This window comes from Bubalus kerabau, chromosome 23 (genome assembly GCF_029407905.1).
Source record: "Bubalus kerabau isolate K-KA32 ecotype Philippines breed swamp buffalo chromosome 23, PCC_UOA_SB_1v2, whole genome shotgun sequence".
Taxonomy (NCBI): domain Eukaryota; kingdom Metazoa; phylum Chordata; class Mammalia; order Artiodactyla; family Bovidae; genus Bubalus; species Bubalus kerabau.
In genome coordinates, this window is record NC_073646.1 from 19,499,108 (window position 1) to 19,514,829 (window position 15,722).

The following is a 15,722-nucleotide window of genomic DNA, read 5'->3' on the forward strand; positions in this document are numbered from 1 at the left end:
TGTTCAAGTTTGAGAACCACAGAACTAGAAGAAATAAGCCTCTCTCTTTCTGGGGGCCTGGAGAATGACAAGAAAGACCTGGGTAAACTGGCAGATTTTGCTACTGGTCACTAACCAGCTTATGTTAGTGTGTGGAGAGTGGAGCTCTGCATCTTAGGAGAGGCCTCTCATTATCCTGTTTATGATACGGGGTATATAAAATTACCAAATTTATTAATTTGCCTGAAGGGTCAAAAGACTCTGACATGAGTAGCCCTCTCTCCCTGCTAACAGACCTACTTAAGACAAAATTAAGCCAGAAGTTTGTTTAGCGGACAAAACAAGTAACTTTCATAATTTAATTTATTGGCACTGGGGTTTGAAAGCTCAGTTCATCCACCTCGTCTTATTATACTTTCAAGCAATAAGTGTTTACTGGTCACTTGCTATGTTTTAGGAGCTGTGGTGTTTATGATCCAGTGGGAGCGAGAGTCAGGAGTCAAGTAAACACAGAGTTGATAAGTGTGACAGGTGCTATAAAGGCAATAGCACAAGAGCCACTGTAATGTATGAGGGGTACTACTACAGACTGCGAGAAGGTCAGGCGCATGATTCAAGCTGAAACTGAGGGATGAGTCGGCCAGAGGGAGAAGGTATGGGTGATGGGAGCATTCATTCTAAGCAAATGGAAAAGCTTCTACAAAGGTCCTGAGCCAAGAAATAATTTGTAGATTTGAGAAAATGAAAACAGTGCAGTGTGAATATAGGTACTGGCTAGGGGCCACTTCATCCCAGGGATTATAATATGTAAAATCTCTTAACAGATACTTCTCCTCTAGACAGGCTTAGATGCATACTACCAGGATTTGCCCTAGTAAGTCTCCTTTTTCTATGTTCTGTGGCTGCAGTATCCCTTTCTGAAACCAATTTTATATTAATATATTATATATAAGGGTATGGCTTAATCTTGCTGCTCTGTGAATCATTATGTCTGTTTATATTGACTATGAATATCTCTATTCTATTTTATATTGAGTTTACAGTTTAGCTCTTGGAAGGCAATCTATTTCCCTTATTTCCAAGTTCTTAGAGAGATATGCCTATAGTCTCCAGGGCCAACAACAAACTCATCATATTTTCGTTTTCAAACTCTTGCGTATATATGTAGGTCAAATTCCTTTACAACAGAAATCTCAGTATATAATCATTAAAAAAATAGTAATTGCCAAGAACATGTTCCTTTAAGTGCCATTTACCACAAAAAGTTACTATCCCACCCAATCTCGGCCTACAGGTCTTGAAGAAGTTTATATAACATTTGTGGTCCCTCTGGAATTATAATAAACATTCACTCATTTTGAAAGATTGTTGCTGAGCCATGAAAAGACGCCGGAATTCTTGGCCTCTGGAGGAGAGGAATTCAATTCAGGGCCAGTGACGAGGCTTGATCACTCAGAGCTTTTGTGTAATAAAGTTTTATTGAAGTATAAAAGAAATAGAGAAAGCTTCTGACATAGACATCAGAAGGGGGCAGAAAGAATGCCCCCCTGCTAGCCTTTAGCAGTATGTTATACACCTATCAGCAAGCTGTTAATTAGAGAAAGGAGATATCCTGAAATTCAGAGAGGCACCAGGTCCCTTACCCACAACATGAATTTTAAGATAACATTGGCACTTGTCCCGGGCCATAAAATGATTGACATGAATCTTGAAGAAAGACAGGTTTCCAAGTAAATATATAGTTTTATTAATATAGATTAGGAGAACAATGTATGAGTAAAACATACAGGTTTGTTGAGCCCTTATCATTCTGAATCTTAAGCGAACTGACTTGAAGAAAGACAAAGTCTAGGGTGAATACATAGTTCATTAACATAGCTTAAGACAAACATTTCCATAAGAAAAAATGCATTGATTAGCTCAAGATTTGAGAAAAGTGAAGTTCAGGTGGAGCCAGGTGTCATCATGGCAACACAGAATTTTAAGAGAAACCTTTTAATTTTGTATAGAGATGGGAAAAAAATCTGACATTTGTTTGTTTCCTCCTGCCGCTTAAGAGAGATAAAAAATGTCTGACACTTGCAGCCTATTTCCTCTGTTTGGAGACCCCTGGGCTTCCTGCCTGTTACTCTCTCAATTTGCTCGTTTTATCATCACAAAAGCCTTATGATTAGGAAGAGAAAATCTCATTTTATAAACAGAGAAGGGAAAGCTTTCATAGTTGGGGGAAAAGGAACATTAAGTCATTTGCCCAAAGGCATTCAGAAACTCAGTGTAGAGCCCAATGCACCCTCTAGAATTTTCTAGAAATTTTTATAAAATTTGAAAATAAGAACAGTTCTTTAAAAATCAACTATATCTCAATAAATTTAAAAAAATCATCTAGATGTGGTAATTCAACATCATGGTAGTGTGAGATGTTTCCTTTTTCTCTCCCCTTCAATTTGCAATAAGTAAAACATATAACTCTACAAAGGTTCCTCTGCCCAACACACCAGGGTACCAGAGAGATCCACACATCTGTACATCTGAAGGTGGATGGAATGGTACATAGGAGGTGGAATCAAGGGAACAAGGTGGGGGAGTGCCCATAATCCTGGCTCTTTGACCACAGTGGATGAACACACATCTGAGAAAGAATTCAGTGGTGGCTGGGGAGGTGGTGTACACAACTCCAGCTTTCCAGCAGCAGCAGTACCTGCAGCTAAAGGGAACCAGGCAGCAGCGGCAGAGCCTGCAACCCCAGCCCTACCAGCTACAGGGGTGCTGAAGGCTCCAGCACCCCTGCACAAGGCAGCAATGCCTGCAAACCTGACAACCCCAACCCCAGAGGTAGCAGAGGTGCCTGCCATTATGGTGCACCCAGTGGTGACATGAGCAACAACAGCAACGCTTGCAGCAGAAGGCACCAAAGACTCCAAAGGCGCAAGCAGTGACAATGAGGGCTCCAGGCACACCCCTGACAGAGGTAACGAAGGGTGGAAAATACTGATTCCATAGTACTGTCAGAGGCTGGTCAGGTTAGGGAAAGCAAAGACGCGTGTTGTGGTGCCACCTGCTGGAAAACAAAACCAAGTCCTCTAATTACCAATGTATTGAATTTTTAGAATCAAAGTAAACAAATCTTCCCAGGTGGCCACTAGTAGTTAAGAATCTGCCTGCCAATTCAGGAGACACAAGAGATGCTGTTTCAATTCCTGGGTCAGGAAGATCCCCTGGAGTAGGAAATGGCAACGAACTCCAGTATTCTTGCCTAGAAAATTCCATGGACAGATGAGCCCAGTAGGCTACTGTCCATGGGCTGCAAAGAGTTTGATATGTTTGAGCACACACACACACACACACACACACAACAATCTTACCTAATAAGAAAGATATTCACTCCTTCAAATGTGTGGGCAGAGGAAAAAGATAACGAGCACTGTGAAAAACCACAGTAATAAAGTATCACAAAAAGAAAAGTGACACTTCTCCAGAAACCAAACTTAAACTCATGGAAGATTGCAATCAGATAGAATTCAAAATAGCTGTCAATAAGCACAAGAAAACTCAGAAAGTCATTTCAATGAGCTCAGGAATAAAATAGAATAAAAACAGAAGGAATATTTTACCAAAAGGTTGGATCTCTAAAAGAGATACAAACAGAATTTCTAGAGCCAAAGAACTCAATAAATGACATAAATAATGCAATAGAAAGCACTGGAAATAGAGCAGACCATAAAGAAGAAAGAATTAGCAAGCCATGACTTCAGAAGTCTAGAAATGATCCAGACCAGAAAGGATAACTAAGTTTTATTTTTTTTAATGCAGAGATCTATTTGATTCCCTTAGGAAAGGCAACATAAGGAGGCTTCTGCAGAAAAACTAAAGCTGAGGGAGTTCATCACCTCTACACCTGCCTTACAGGAAATGTTGAGGGCTTCTTGAAGATGGCAAAGAGTACATGGCAGTAATATCCTCCATGAACACATCAAAAATACATTTACTTGTGGAAAATTCTCACTGAAAACTAACTGGAAACTGGCAGAAGGACTTCTGTACAACCAAGGCTATAAGAAAGACATACATATAAAAGGGTAGGGTGGGAATAAAAGTGATTGAGTTGGGACCTGTGCTCCTGGGAGGGAACTTAGAGGAAAAAGGAGATTTCTTGGGTGGACACCTGCCCTAGGGAGTGAGTAGGTCAAGTCACAGACAGGGCATCTCAGCCCTGGGGACCCATGTGGAGGAGGCAATACCCACTAGCTGCTTGAAGAACTATTGGTACAGATAGAAAGGCTGGAGAAGCTTAGATTCCTCTTGTGAGGAGCACACAGATGCTGGTTTGTCCCTGGGCAGGGCGGAGAGAGATCTGCCCTAGGGGTTACCAGGTTTTCTGAGACCACCTAACTGTGCACCCCAGTCCAAGGTGACCAGTTCCCGCTCATTCCACACCACAGCATGGCACTAGATATAGGGAAACCACAACCCAGGAAAAGACATGACAATAGGCTACATCTAAGTGGAGCCCCAGACACCTACATAGACAGAACACTGGACCTCTAGACACACAAGCCCTATTTCCTTTATCACTTCCGACCTTTGGGGCAAAGGTCCTGGTGCAGGAAGAAGGAAAAACACACATTCAAATGGAACAGTGCCAGTTCCAAATGGCCAAAAGACACATGAAAAGATATACAACATTACTAATTATTAGAAAACTATAAAACAAAACTACTAGATATAACCTCATACCTATCAGAATATCTATCATCAAAAAGCCTACAGATAACAAATGGAGAGGATGTGGAGAAAGGAGAACCCTTGTACACTGTTAGTGGGAGCTCAGATTGGTACAGCCACAGTATGGAGGTTCCTCAAAAACTAAAAATAGAACTATCAGATGACCCAGCAATTCCATTCCTGGGTATATATCTGGAAAAAATGAAAACACTAATTCAGAAAAAAGATACATGCACCCTAATGTTAATAACACAATTTACAAAGTCATGGAAGATATGGAAGCAACCCAAGTGCCCACCAATAGATAACTGGATAAATAAGATGTGAGATATATAATGGAATATTATTCAGTCATTAAAAAGAATAAAATTTTGCTATTTGCAGCAACATAGATGGACCTAGAGAATATTATGCTTAGTGAAATAAGTCAGACAGAGAAAAACAAATACTATATGTTATCACTTATATGTGGAATCTAAAAATAACACAAATGAATGTGTATGCAAAATAGAAACAGATTCACAGATATAGAAAACAGAGTGGAGGGGAGAGAGGGAGGGACAGATTAGGGGCATGAGATTAACAGATACAAACTACAATGTATAAAATACACAAGCTATAAGGATATACTGTATAGCACAGGGAATTAAAGCCATTATCTGTAACAACATAAAGGAGTATAATCTGCAAAAATACTGAATCATTATGCTGTACACATGAAACTAATGTAATATTGTAAATTAACTAAACTTTAATTTAAAAAAGAAATGTTGAAAGGCTCTTCTACCAAAAACAAAAGGGCAGAAGTACACAAAACCTTGAGGAAGGTAATAGAATCAGAAAATTGCAACTGTACATTAGAATAGGTTGTTAAACAATTATAGCATAAAGGTTAATGGGGGAAAGCAATAAAAAATAACTACAGTTACTTCAATTTGATAATGACCTCACAACACAAAAAGATAATTTTGAAACAACAAAATAATTTGAGACAATAGAAACATAAAAGGGGAAGAGAGAAAGGAGAGAGACTGTATAACTAAATGAAGAGAAAGTGAAAGTGTAAATCTCTCACTCGTGTCCAACTCTTTGCAACTCTATGGACTATACAGTCCATGGAATTTTTCAGGCCAGAATACTAGAGTGGGTAGCCTATCCCTTTCTCCAGCAGATCTTCCTGACCCAGGGATCACACCAGGGTCTCCTGCATTGCAGGAGGATTCTTTACCAATTGAGCTATCAGGGAAACCCCCCAGTGAAGACAAGATGTTATTGGCAGTAAAAGGACTATTGAGATATAGTGCAACCAGAAAACAAGATAAATGGCAGTACTAAATCCTCATTTATCAATAATTACCCTAAATGTAGATTCATTGGTAAAAACTTTAAAAAAAATTTTTAATTAAAAAAATTAAGTAAAAAAAAAGAGTAACTGGATGGATTAAAAATAAGACCCAACTCTATACCTCCTCTAGGAAACTTCTCTCAGCTCTAAGGTCAAAAATAGCCTCAGATTGAAGGGATGTTAGATGATACTCCAAGCAAATGGCAGCCAAAAGAAAGTAGGTGTAGTCATACTCATATCAGAGAAAATAGACTTTCAAGCCAAAAGATATAAAGCCAGAAGAGATAAAGGTGGACATCATATAATGACAAAGGGAACAATCCCTCAAGAAGACACAAATAATTGATATCTATCTATGTATCTGTAGATCTATATTTATCTATCTGTTTGTCTTTCTATCTATATACATACACATTTAACACAGGAGTAGCAAAACATATAAAGACCTACATGGAGAAACTGACAGGAGCATAATAATGGAAGGGTACTTTAATGCCTCACTTACATCAATGGACAGATCATTCAGACAGAGTGTCAATAAGAAGGCAATGGCACCCCACTCCAGTACTCCTGCCTGGAAAATCCCATGGACAGAGGAGCCTGGAAGGCTGCAGTCCATGGGGCTGCTGAGGGTCGGACACGACTGAGTGACTCCACTTTCACTTTTCACTTTCATGCATTGGAGACGGAAATGGCAACCCACTCCAGGGTTCTTGCCTGGAGAATCCCAGGGATGGGGGAGCCTGGTGGACTGCTGTCTATGGGGTCACACAGAGTCGGACACGACTGAAGTGACTTAGCAGCAGCAGCAGCAGCAGCAGCAGCAAAATATATAAAGACCTACATGGAGAAACTGACAGGAGCATAATAATAGAAGGGTACTTTAATGCCTCACTTACATCAGTGGACAGATCATTCAGACAGAGTGTCAATAAGAAAACGTTAACTTTAAATGAAATATCAGACCAGATAAACTTAATAGATTTATATGAATATAGCATAGCCCATCCAGTGCAACAGAATACACATTTTTCTAAAATGCACATGGAACATTCTCCAGGATAGATGACATGTTAGGTCACAAAGCAAGTCTCAATACAATCAAGGAGATTAAAACCATATTAAGCATCTTTTTTGACCACAATAAAATGAAACTAGAAATCAACTATAGGAAATCTGGAAAAATCACATATATGTGAAGACTAAACAACATGAAACTTAAAAACTATTGGCTCAATGAAGAAATCAAAGGAGAAAATTTTAAATACCTAAAGACAAATGAAAAGAAAAAGATGATATACTAAAATCTATGGGATGCTGCAAAAGTGGTACTAAGAGTGAATAATATAGGCCTACCTCAAGAAATAAGAAAAACCTCAAATAATCTAAACCTTATACCTAAAGGAGCTAGAAAAAAAAGAATAAAAAGAAAAAAAGAAAGAACAAAGCAAGCCCAAAATCTGTATGAGAAAGGAAATAATGGTAAAATAATAATAAAAGTTAGAGCTGCTGCTGCTGCTGCTGCTAAGTCGCTTCAGTTGTGTCCGACTCTGTGCAACCCCATAGATGGCAGCCCACCAGGCTCCCCCGTCCCTGGGATTCTCCAGGCAAGAACACTGGAGTGGGTTGCCATTTCCTTCTCCAATGCATGAAAGTGAAAAGTGAAAGTGAAGTCGCTCAGTCGTGTCCGACTCCCAGCGACCCCATGGACTGCAGCCTACCAGGTTCCTCCATCCATGGGATTTTCCAGGCAGGAGTACTGGAGTGGGGTGCCATTGCCTTCTCCAAAGTTAGAGCAGAGACAATGAAATAGAGACTTAAAAGACAATGGAAAAGATCAATGCAACTAAAAGTTGGTTCTTTGAAAGGATAAACATGACAAATCTTTAGATAGACTCACCGAAAAAACAGAGAGAAGGCTCAGATAAATAAAATCAGAAACAAAAGAGGGTAAATTACAATGGATACAATAGAAATACAAAGGATTATAAGTCTACTATGAAGTCTACTACTATACACCAACAAATTAGACAACCTAAAATAAATGAATAAATCCCTAGGATCCTACAATCTTCCAAGACTAAAGCATGAAGATATAGAAAATTTGAATTGACTGATTACTAGTAAGGAGATTGAAACATTAATCGAAAATCTTCCCCAAAATAAAAGTCCTCCAGCAGACAGCTTCACAGGTGAATTCTATCAAACATTCAGAGATTTAGTAGCTATCCTTCTCAAACTATGGGGCTTCCCAGGAGGCACTAGTGGTAAAGAACCTGCCTGCCAATGCAGGAGACTTAAGAGATTCAGGTTTGATTCATGGGTTGGGAAGATCCCCTGGAGGCGAGCATGGAAACCCACTCCGGTATTCTTGCCTAGAGAACCCCATGGACAGAGGAGCATGGCAGGCTACAGTCCATAGGGTTGCAAAGAGTTGGACATGACTGAAGCAACTTAGGACACACACATGCACTTCTCAAACTATTTCAAAAAAATTGAAAAGGAGGGAATGCTTCCCTAACTCATTTTACAAGGCCATCATTACCCTGATTACAAAATCAAACAATGAAAACACACAAAAAGAAAATTACAGGCCAATGTCTCTGATGAATATACATGCAAAAATCCTCAACAAAACATTAGCAAACCAAATACAAAAATGCATTAAAAGGATCACACACCAGGATCAAGTGGGATTTATTCCAGGTATGCAAGGATGATTCAACATCTGCAAATAAATCAACGTAATATACCACATTAACAAAGTGAAGAATAAAAATCATATAATCGAGAATTCCCAGGCGATCCAGTAGTTTGGACTCTGCTTGCTCACTGCCAAGAGCCTAGGTTCAATCCTTGGTCAGGATCCCATAAGCCACAGGGCACAGCCAAAAAAAAAAGTTAAAAAAAAAAAAAAAAAATCATATGATCATGTCAATAGATGCAGATGCAGGAAAAGCATTTGATAAAATTCAATACTCATTTATGATAAAAACTCTCAAAAGGGGATAGAACAAATGTACCTGAAAAGGCTATTTATGACAAACCCACAGCTAACATAATACTGGTGAAAAACTGAAAGCTACCCCTCTAAGATCATGAACAAGAGTACCCAATCTTACCACTCTTACTCAACATAGTGCTAAAACTCCTAGTGACAACAATTAGGCAAAAAAAGAAATAAAACACATCTAAACTGGAAAGAAAGAAGTAAAATTGTCATTATTTGTAGATGACATGATTTCATATATTGAAAACCCTAAAGATTCAAATGAATGAAACCAGACCATTATCTTACACCATTCATAAAAATTAACTCTAAATGGATTAAAGACATGAATGTAAAAACTAAAACCATAAAACTCCTAGAAGAAAACATATACAGTATGCTTGTTGACATTTTTCTTAGCAATATCTTTCTGGATATGTCTCCTCAGGCAAGGGAAGCAAAAGCTAAATTAAACCAACAAGGCTATATCAAAATAAAAAGCTCTGCACTGCAAAGAAAACCATCAACAAAACAAAAAAGAAAACCTACCAAATGGGAGATGTTTGCAAATAAGATCTGATAAAAGGTTAATATCCAAAATATATTAACTCATGGAACTTCCCTGTGGTCTATTGAAGGACTCTGTGTTTCCACTGCAGGGGGCATGAGTTTGATCCCTGGTTGGGGAACTAAGATCACACATGCTGCACAGCACGGCCAAAACCACCAAAAAAAAAAAAAAAAAAGTTAGCTCATGAAACTCAACAACAAACAACCCAATTAAAAAATGGGCAGAGGATCTGAATAGACATTTTTCCAAAGAATATATATGATGTTCAACACCTGTATGAAAAGTTGTTCATCAGCATGAATTATCAGGTAATTGCAAATCAAAACCACAATATTACTTCACATCTATTAGAATGACTATTGTCAAAAAAACAAGGAATAACAGATGGAGAGGATGTGAAGAAAAAGGAACCCTCATACACTGTTGGCGAGACTGTAAATTGGTGCAGTCACTGTGGAAAAAAGTATGCAAATTCTTCAAAAAATTTAGAACTACACACACACACACACACACACACACACACACACACACAATGGAATACTACTCAGCCATAAAAAGGAATGAAATCTTGCCCTTGCAACAACATGGATGGACCTTGAGAGTCCATAAGGCGAAGTTGTGAAATAAGGCAGACAAAAAAGACAAATACAATATGATTTCACTCATATGTAGAATATAAAACAAATAATAAAACAAAATAAACAAAAATAAAATAACAAAAACAAACTCAGAGAACAAAATAGTGATTACAAAGGGCAAGGGGTTTGGGGTGGGAGAAATGGGTAAAGGAGGTAAGATGAGCATGGAAACTAGTCTTTGGTTATAAGTTAAATTATAATGTTGTCAATTTATAAGTCAAATTATAAGTAAATTTACAATTATTAGTCAAATTATAATTTCTAAGTCAAATTAAAATGTATACACAAAACATATGTTATAAACCAACATTACTGGGATTTAAAAAATCATCTAATTCACTTTCTCAAACCTTGATATGCATATGAATCATTGGGTTCTTGTTAAAATGCAGATTCTGATCCAAGAAGCCTGGGAGAATCCTGAGATCCTGCATTTCTAACAAGCTCCCAAGTGATGTAGATGCTGCTATTCCAGGGAACACCCTTCAGTTCAGTACAGTCCCTCAGTCATGTCCAACTTTTTGCAGCCCCATGGACTGAGCATGCCAGGATTCCCTGTCCATCACCAACTCCCAGAGCTTGCTCAACTCATGTCCATAGACTCGGTGATGTGATCCAACCATCTCATCCTCTGTCATCCCCTTCTCCTCCTGCCTTCAATCTTTTCCAGCATGAGGGTCTTTTGAAATGAGCCAATTCTTTGCATCAGGTGGCCAAAGTATTGGAGTTTCAGCTTTAGCACTAGTCCTTCCAGTGAATATTTAGGACTGACTTCCTTTAGGATTGACTAGTTAGATTTCCCTGCAGTCCAAGGGACTCTCAAGAGTCTTCTTCAACACCACAGTTTAAAAGCATCAATTCTTTGGTCCTCAGCTTTCTTTATAGTCCAACTTGCATGTCCAAACATGACTACTGGAAAAAACCATAGCTTTGACTAGATAGACCTTTGTTGGCAAAGTAATGGCTCTGTTTTTTACTGTGCTGTCTAGGTTGGTCATAGCTTTTCTTCCAAGAAGCAAGCATCTTTTGATTTCATGGCTGCAGTCATCGTCCGTAGTGATTTTGGAGCCCAGTAAAATAAAGTCTGTCACTGTTTCCGTTGTTTCCCCATCTATTTGCCCTGAAGTGATGGGACCAGATCCATGATCTTAGTTTTCTGAATGTTGAGTTTTAAGCCAGCTTTTTCACGCTTCTCTTTCACTTTCATCAAGAGGCTGTTTAGTTCCTCTTCACTTTCTGTCATAAGAGTGGTGTCATCTGCATATCTGAAGTTATTGATATTTCTCCTGGAAATCTTCATTCCAGCTTGTGCTTCATCAAGCCCTGCACTTTGCATGATGTACTCTGTTCAGTTCACTTCAGTCTCTCAGTCATGTCCGACTCTTTGTGACCCCGTGAATCGCAGCATGCCAGGCCTCCCTGTCCATTACCATCTCCCAGAGTTCACTCAAACTCATGTCCATCGAGTCAGTGATGCCATCCGGCCATCTCATCCTCTGTCATCCCCGTTTCCTCCTGGCCCCAATCCCTCCCAGCATCAGAGTCTTTTCCAATGAGTCAACTCTTCACATGAGGTGGCCAAAGTATTGGAGTTTCAGCTTTAGCATCATTCCTTCCAAAGAACACCCAGGGCTGACCTCCTTTAGAATGGACTGGTTGGATCTCCTTGCAGTCCAAAGGACTCTCAAGAGTCTTCTCCAACACCACAGTTCAAAAGCATCAATTCTTCGGCACTCAGCTTTCTTCACAGTCCAACTCTCACATCCATACATGACCACAGAAAAAACCATAGCCTTGACTAGACGAACCTTTGTTGGCAAAGTAATGTCTCTGCTTTTGAATATGCTATCTAGGTTGGTCATAACTTTCCTTCCAAGGAGTAAGCGTCTTTTAATTTCATGGCTGCAGTCACCATCTGCAGTGATTTTGGAGCCCAAAAAAATAAAGTCTGACACTGTTTCCTCTGTTTCCCCATCTATTTCCTATGAAGTGATGGGACCGGGTGCCATGATCTTCGTTTTCTGAATGTTGAGCTTTAAGCCAACTTCTTCACTCTCCACTTTCACTTTCATCAAGAGGCTTTTGAGTTCCTCTTCACTTTCTGCCATAAGGGTGGTGTCATCTGCATATCTGAGGTTATTGATATTTCTCCTGGCAATCTTTTCCAGCTTATGCTTCTTCCAGCCCAGCGTTTCTCATGATGTATTCTGCATAGAAGTTAAATAAGCAGGGTGACAATATACATCCTTGACGTACTCCTTATCCTATTTGGAACCAGTCTGTTGTCCCATGTCCAGTTCTAACTGTTGCTTCCTGACCTGCATACAGGTTTCTCAAGAGGCGGGTCAGGTGCCATTTTAGTTCAGTGGTTCCTAAAATGTGGACGTTCACTCTTGCCATCTTCTGTTTGACCACTTCCAATTTACCTCATTAAAAAATTTAACTCATTTTAAAAAAAAATTAACTCATTTAATCCTTAATAATCCTATAAAGAAGGTAGTGTTATTATAATCCCCATTCTACAGATGCAGAATCTGAGACTCTCAGAGGTAAAGTAGTCTTGTTCAAGACCAAGCTTTAAGAGTATCTGTCTCTAGGACACTCTCTTGACCACTACACTGTACCTTACTGTACCTTACAGTACAGTTTATAGCAGATGGGAAAAGAAGCACAGAAAAGATGAATGCCTCAATCCTTCTCTTTGGAAAGAAATTATAAAATTAATGTATGTTTTAAGAGGCACTTTGGCCACCTGATGCAAAGAGTTGACTCTCTGGAAAAGACCCTGATGCTGGATAAAACTGAGGGCAAGAGAAGGGGGAGACAGAGGATGAGAAGTTGGATGGCATCACTGACTCAGTGGATGAGCAACTTTTGAGCAATTTCAGGGAGATAGTGATGGACAGAAAACCCTAGTGTGCTGCAGTTCATGGGGTCGCAAAGAGTTGGACACGACTCAGCAACAGAACAGCAACAAAAGATGCACTGAAGCAAGGTGGTTAAATTACAGCCTAAGTCAGGCTGCAGTGTTCAGTCCATGCACTGCCCCTGCTACTTCAGTGATTCAGACAAATTATTTATAGGGTGGACTAAGAATGCTGCCTGCCATATCAGCAAACAAAGGATGTCATGTCCATCAAGCCGTCGGCTACTACAGTTGCCTCCAGAGATGAGCCCTGAGGGAACTCAGGTTGAGAAAGAACAGATTAGCCCTAGATAGTTAAGGTGAATATCAAAGGAATGAGATCAGTGAGCCTAGACTCTTGCATCTTCCCATACACAGAAAAGCACTAATTGATTAACTTGCCATGTCTGGTTTTCTTTAATTAACAGTAATCTTTTGATGTTCCAACTACCTGGTTTTTGTTGCAAACCCCCGTGTATATCCTGGCTTCTCCCTTCACCCTTCAGAACAGTCCCTCAGAGCTATCTGAGAAAGCCCTCAGAAAGTCCTCCCAATAAAACATAATTCTCAACTTTTATGTTGTGTATTTTCTAGTTAACAATAACATTTGTGTTTTTGGTAGAGATTAAATGTTAAAATATGCAAACACTTACACAGCACCTAACACTCAAAGTACTCAATAAATGTTGGGTAATATTACTTTTTAATTCAAAACCCTCTTCAAGTTAAATGTTATGAATGGTCTCCAGATAGAAAATAATTAATTATCCAGGATTTAACATCCTTTCATGTTAGATCAAAAGGGTCCTAGACTTTGAGATTCCTTTAAAGGCAAAAGTATAGTAATGAAAGGGAGACAAATAGATATCCTGCCTGGAAAATTGACTAACTCACCCTGAGAAGGAAATGGCAACCCACTCCAGTGGTCTTGCCTGGAGAATCCCAGGGACGGTGGAGCCTGGTGGGCTGCCGTCTACGGGATCGCACAGAGTCGGACATAACTGAAGCGACTTAGCAGCAGTAGCAGCAGCACCCTGAGAAACACTGAATATACATGGGTTATCTATACTACCTTAATTAATATGATGAAGGAAATCCTTTCTAAATACTTTCTTTTCTTCTCTTTTAGGGACAGTTCTAATTCCAGGAACCACTCAGATGACCCAAAAAGACATCCTCTACCGACTACAATCTTCAAAGGCAAAGTGCATTATTACCAATGAAGTTTTAGCTCCAGCAGTTGATGCTGTTGCATCTAAATGTGAAAATCTGCACTCCAAACTAATTGTGTCTCAGAGCCCCAGAGAGGGTTGGGAGAACCTAAAGGAGATGATGAAGTGAGTAACCATAATTGTTGTAGAACAGCTTTCCAAAAAGAAACACAACATTGATAAGATAGTCAACCCTGGATTAACCAGAAAAATGAAAATTAAAATAATAGACAAAGGGAACAACTGGTGATTATAGTGCAAAGCTCTGAGGCAAGGAACTGGTGGTGTTTTTCATAGGTTGGGATCTCAAGGAAGCACACCATAAGACAGACATTAGTTGTGTAAGTTTAGTAAGAAGTTATCTTAGGAGCAATACCTGTGAAGAAAAGGGAACAATGTGGGATTGGGCGGCTGTTGAAATTTATCATCCATATACTTCAAAAAAGCCATCAGTCAACTTATGGGGATCACTGGAGTTTACATAGCCCTTCAAAGCTATGTCCAGCTAAAGCAAGAGGTCTAATCAGATCAGATCAGATCAGATCAGTCGCTCAGTCGTGTCTGACTCTTTGCGACCCCATGAATCGCAGCACGCCAGGCCTCCATGTCCATCACCAACTCCCAGAGTTCACTCAGACTCACATCCATTGAGTCAGTGATGCCATCCAGCCATCTCATCCTCTGTTGTCCCCTTCTCCTCTTGCCCCCAATCCCTCCCAGCATCAGTCTTTTCCAATGAGTCAACTCTTTGCATGAGGTGGCCAAAGTACTGGAATTTCAGCTTCAACATCATTCCTTCCAAAGAGATCCCAGGGCTGATCTCCTTCAGAGTGGATTGGTTGGATCTCCTTGCAGTCCAAGGGACTCTCAAGAGTCTTCTCCAACACCACAGTTCAAAAGCATCAATTCTTTGGCACTCAGCTTTCTTCACAGTCCAACTCTCACATCCATACATGACCACAGGAAAAACCATAGCTTTGACTAGACGAACCTTTGTTGGCAAAGTAATGTCTCTGCTTTTGAATATGCTATCTAGGTTGGTCATAACTTTCCTTCCAAGGAGTAAGCGTCTTTTAATTTCATGGCTGCAATCACCATCTGCAGTGATTTTGGAGCCCAAAAAAATAAAGTCTGACACTGTTTCCACTGTTTCCCCATTTATTTCCCATGAAGTGATGAGACTGGATGCCATGATCTTCGTTTTCTGAATGTTGAGCTTTATGCCAACTTTTTCACTCTCCACTTTCACTTTCATCAAGAGGCTTTTGAGTTCCTCTTCACTTTCTGCCATAAGGGTGGTGTCATCTGCATATCTGAGGTTATTGATATTTCTCCCGGCAATCTTGATTCCAGCTTGTGTTT

General features: G+C 39.6%; 1 protein-coding gene across 2 annotated transcripts in view; it reads left to right on the forward strand.

Annotated features, from left to right (window-relative positions):
* Window positions 1-15,722, forward strand: part of ACSM3 (acyl-CoA synthetase medium chain family member 3) — an 83,289-nt gene that overhangs the window by 43,553 nt on the left and 24,014 nt on the right. For both annotated transcript variants that reach the window (XM_055562563.1, XM_055562565.1), the window contains one exon: window positions 14,279-14,486. In XM_055562563.1, coding sequence (XP_055418538.1) covers window positions 14,279-14,486 — 208 coding nt within the window. The remainder of the gene's footprint in view (window positions 1-14,278; window positions 14,487-15,722) is intronic.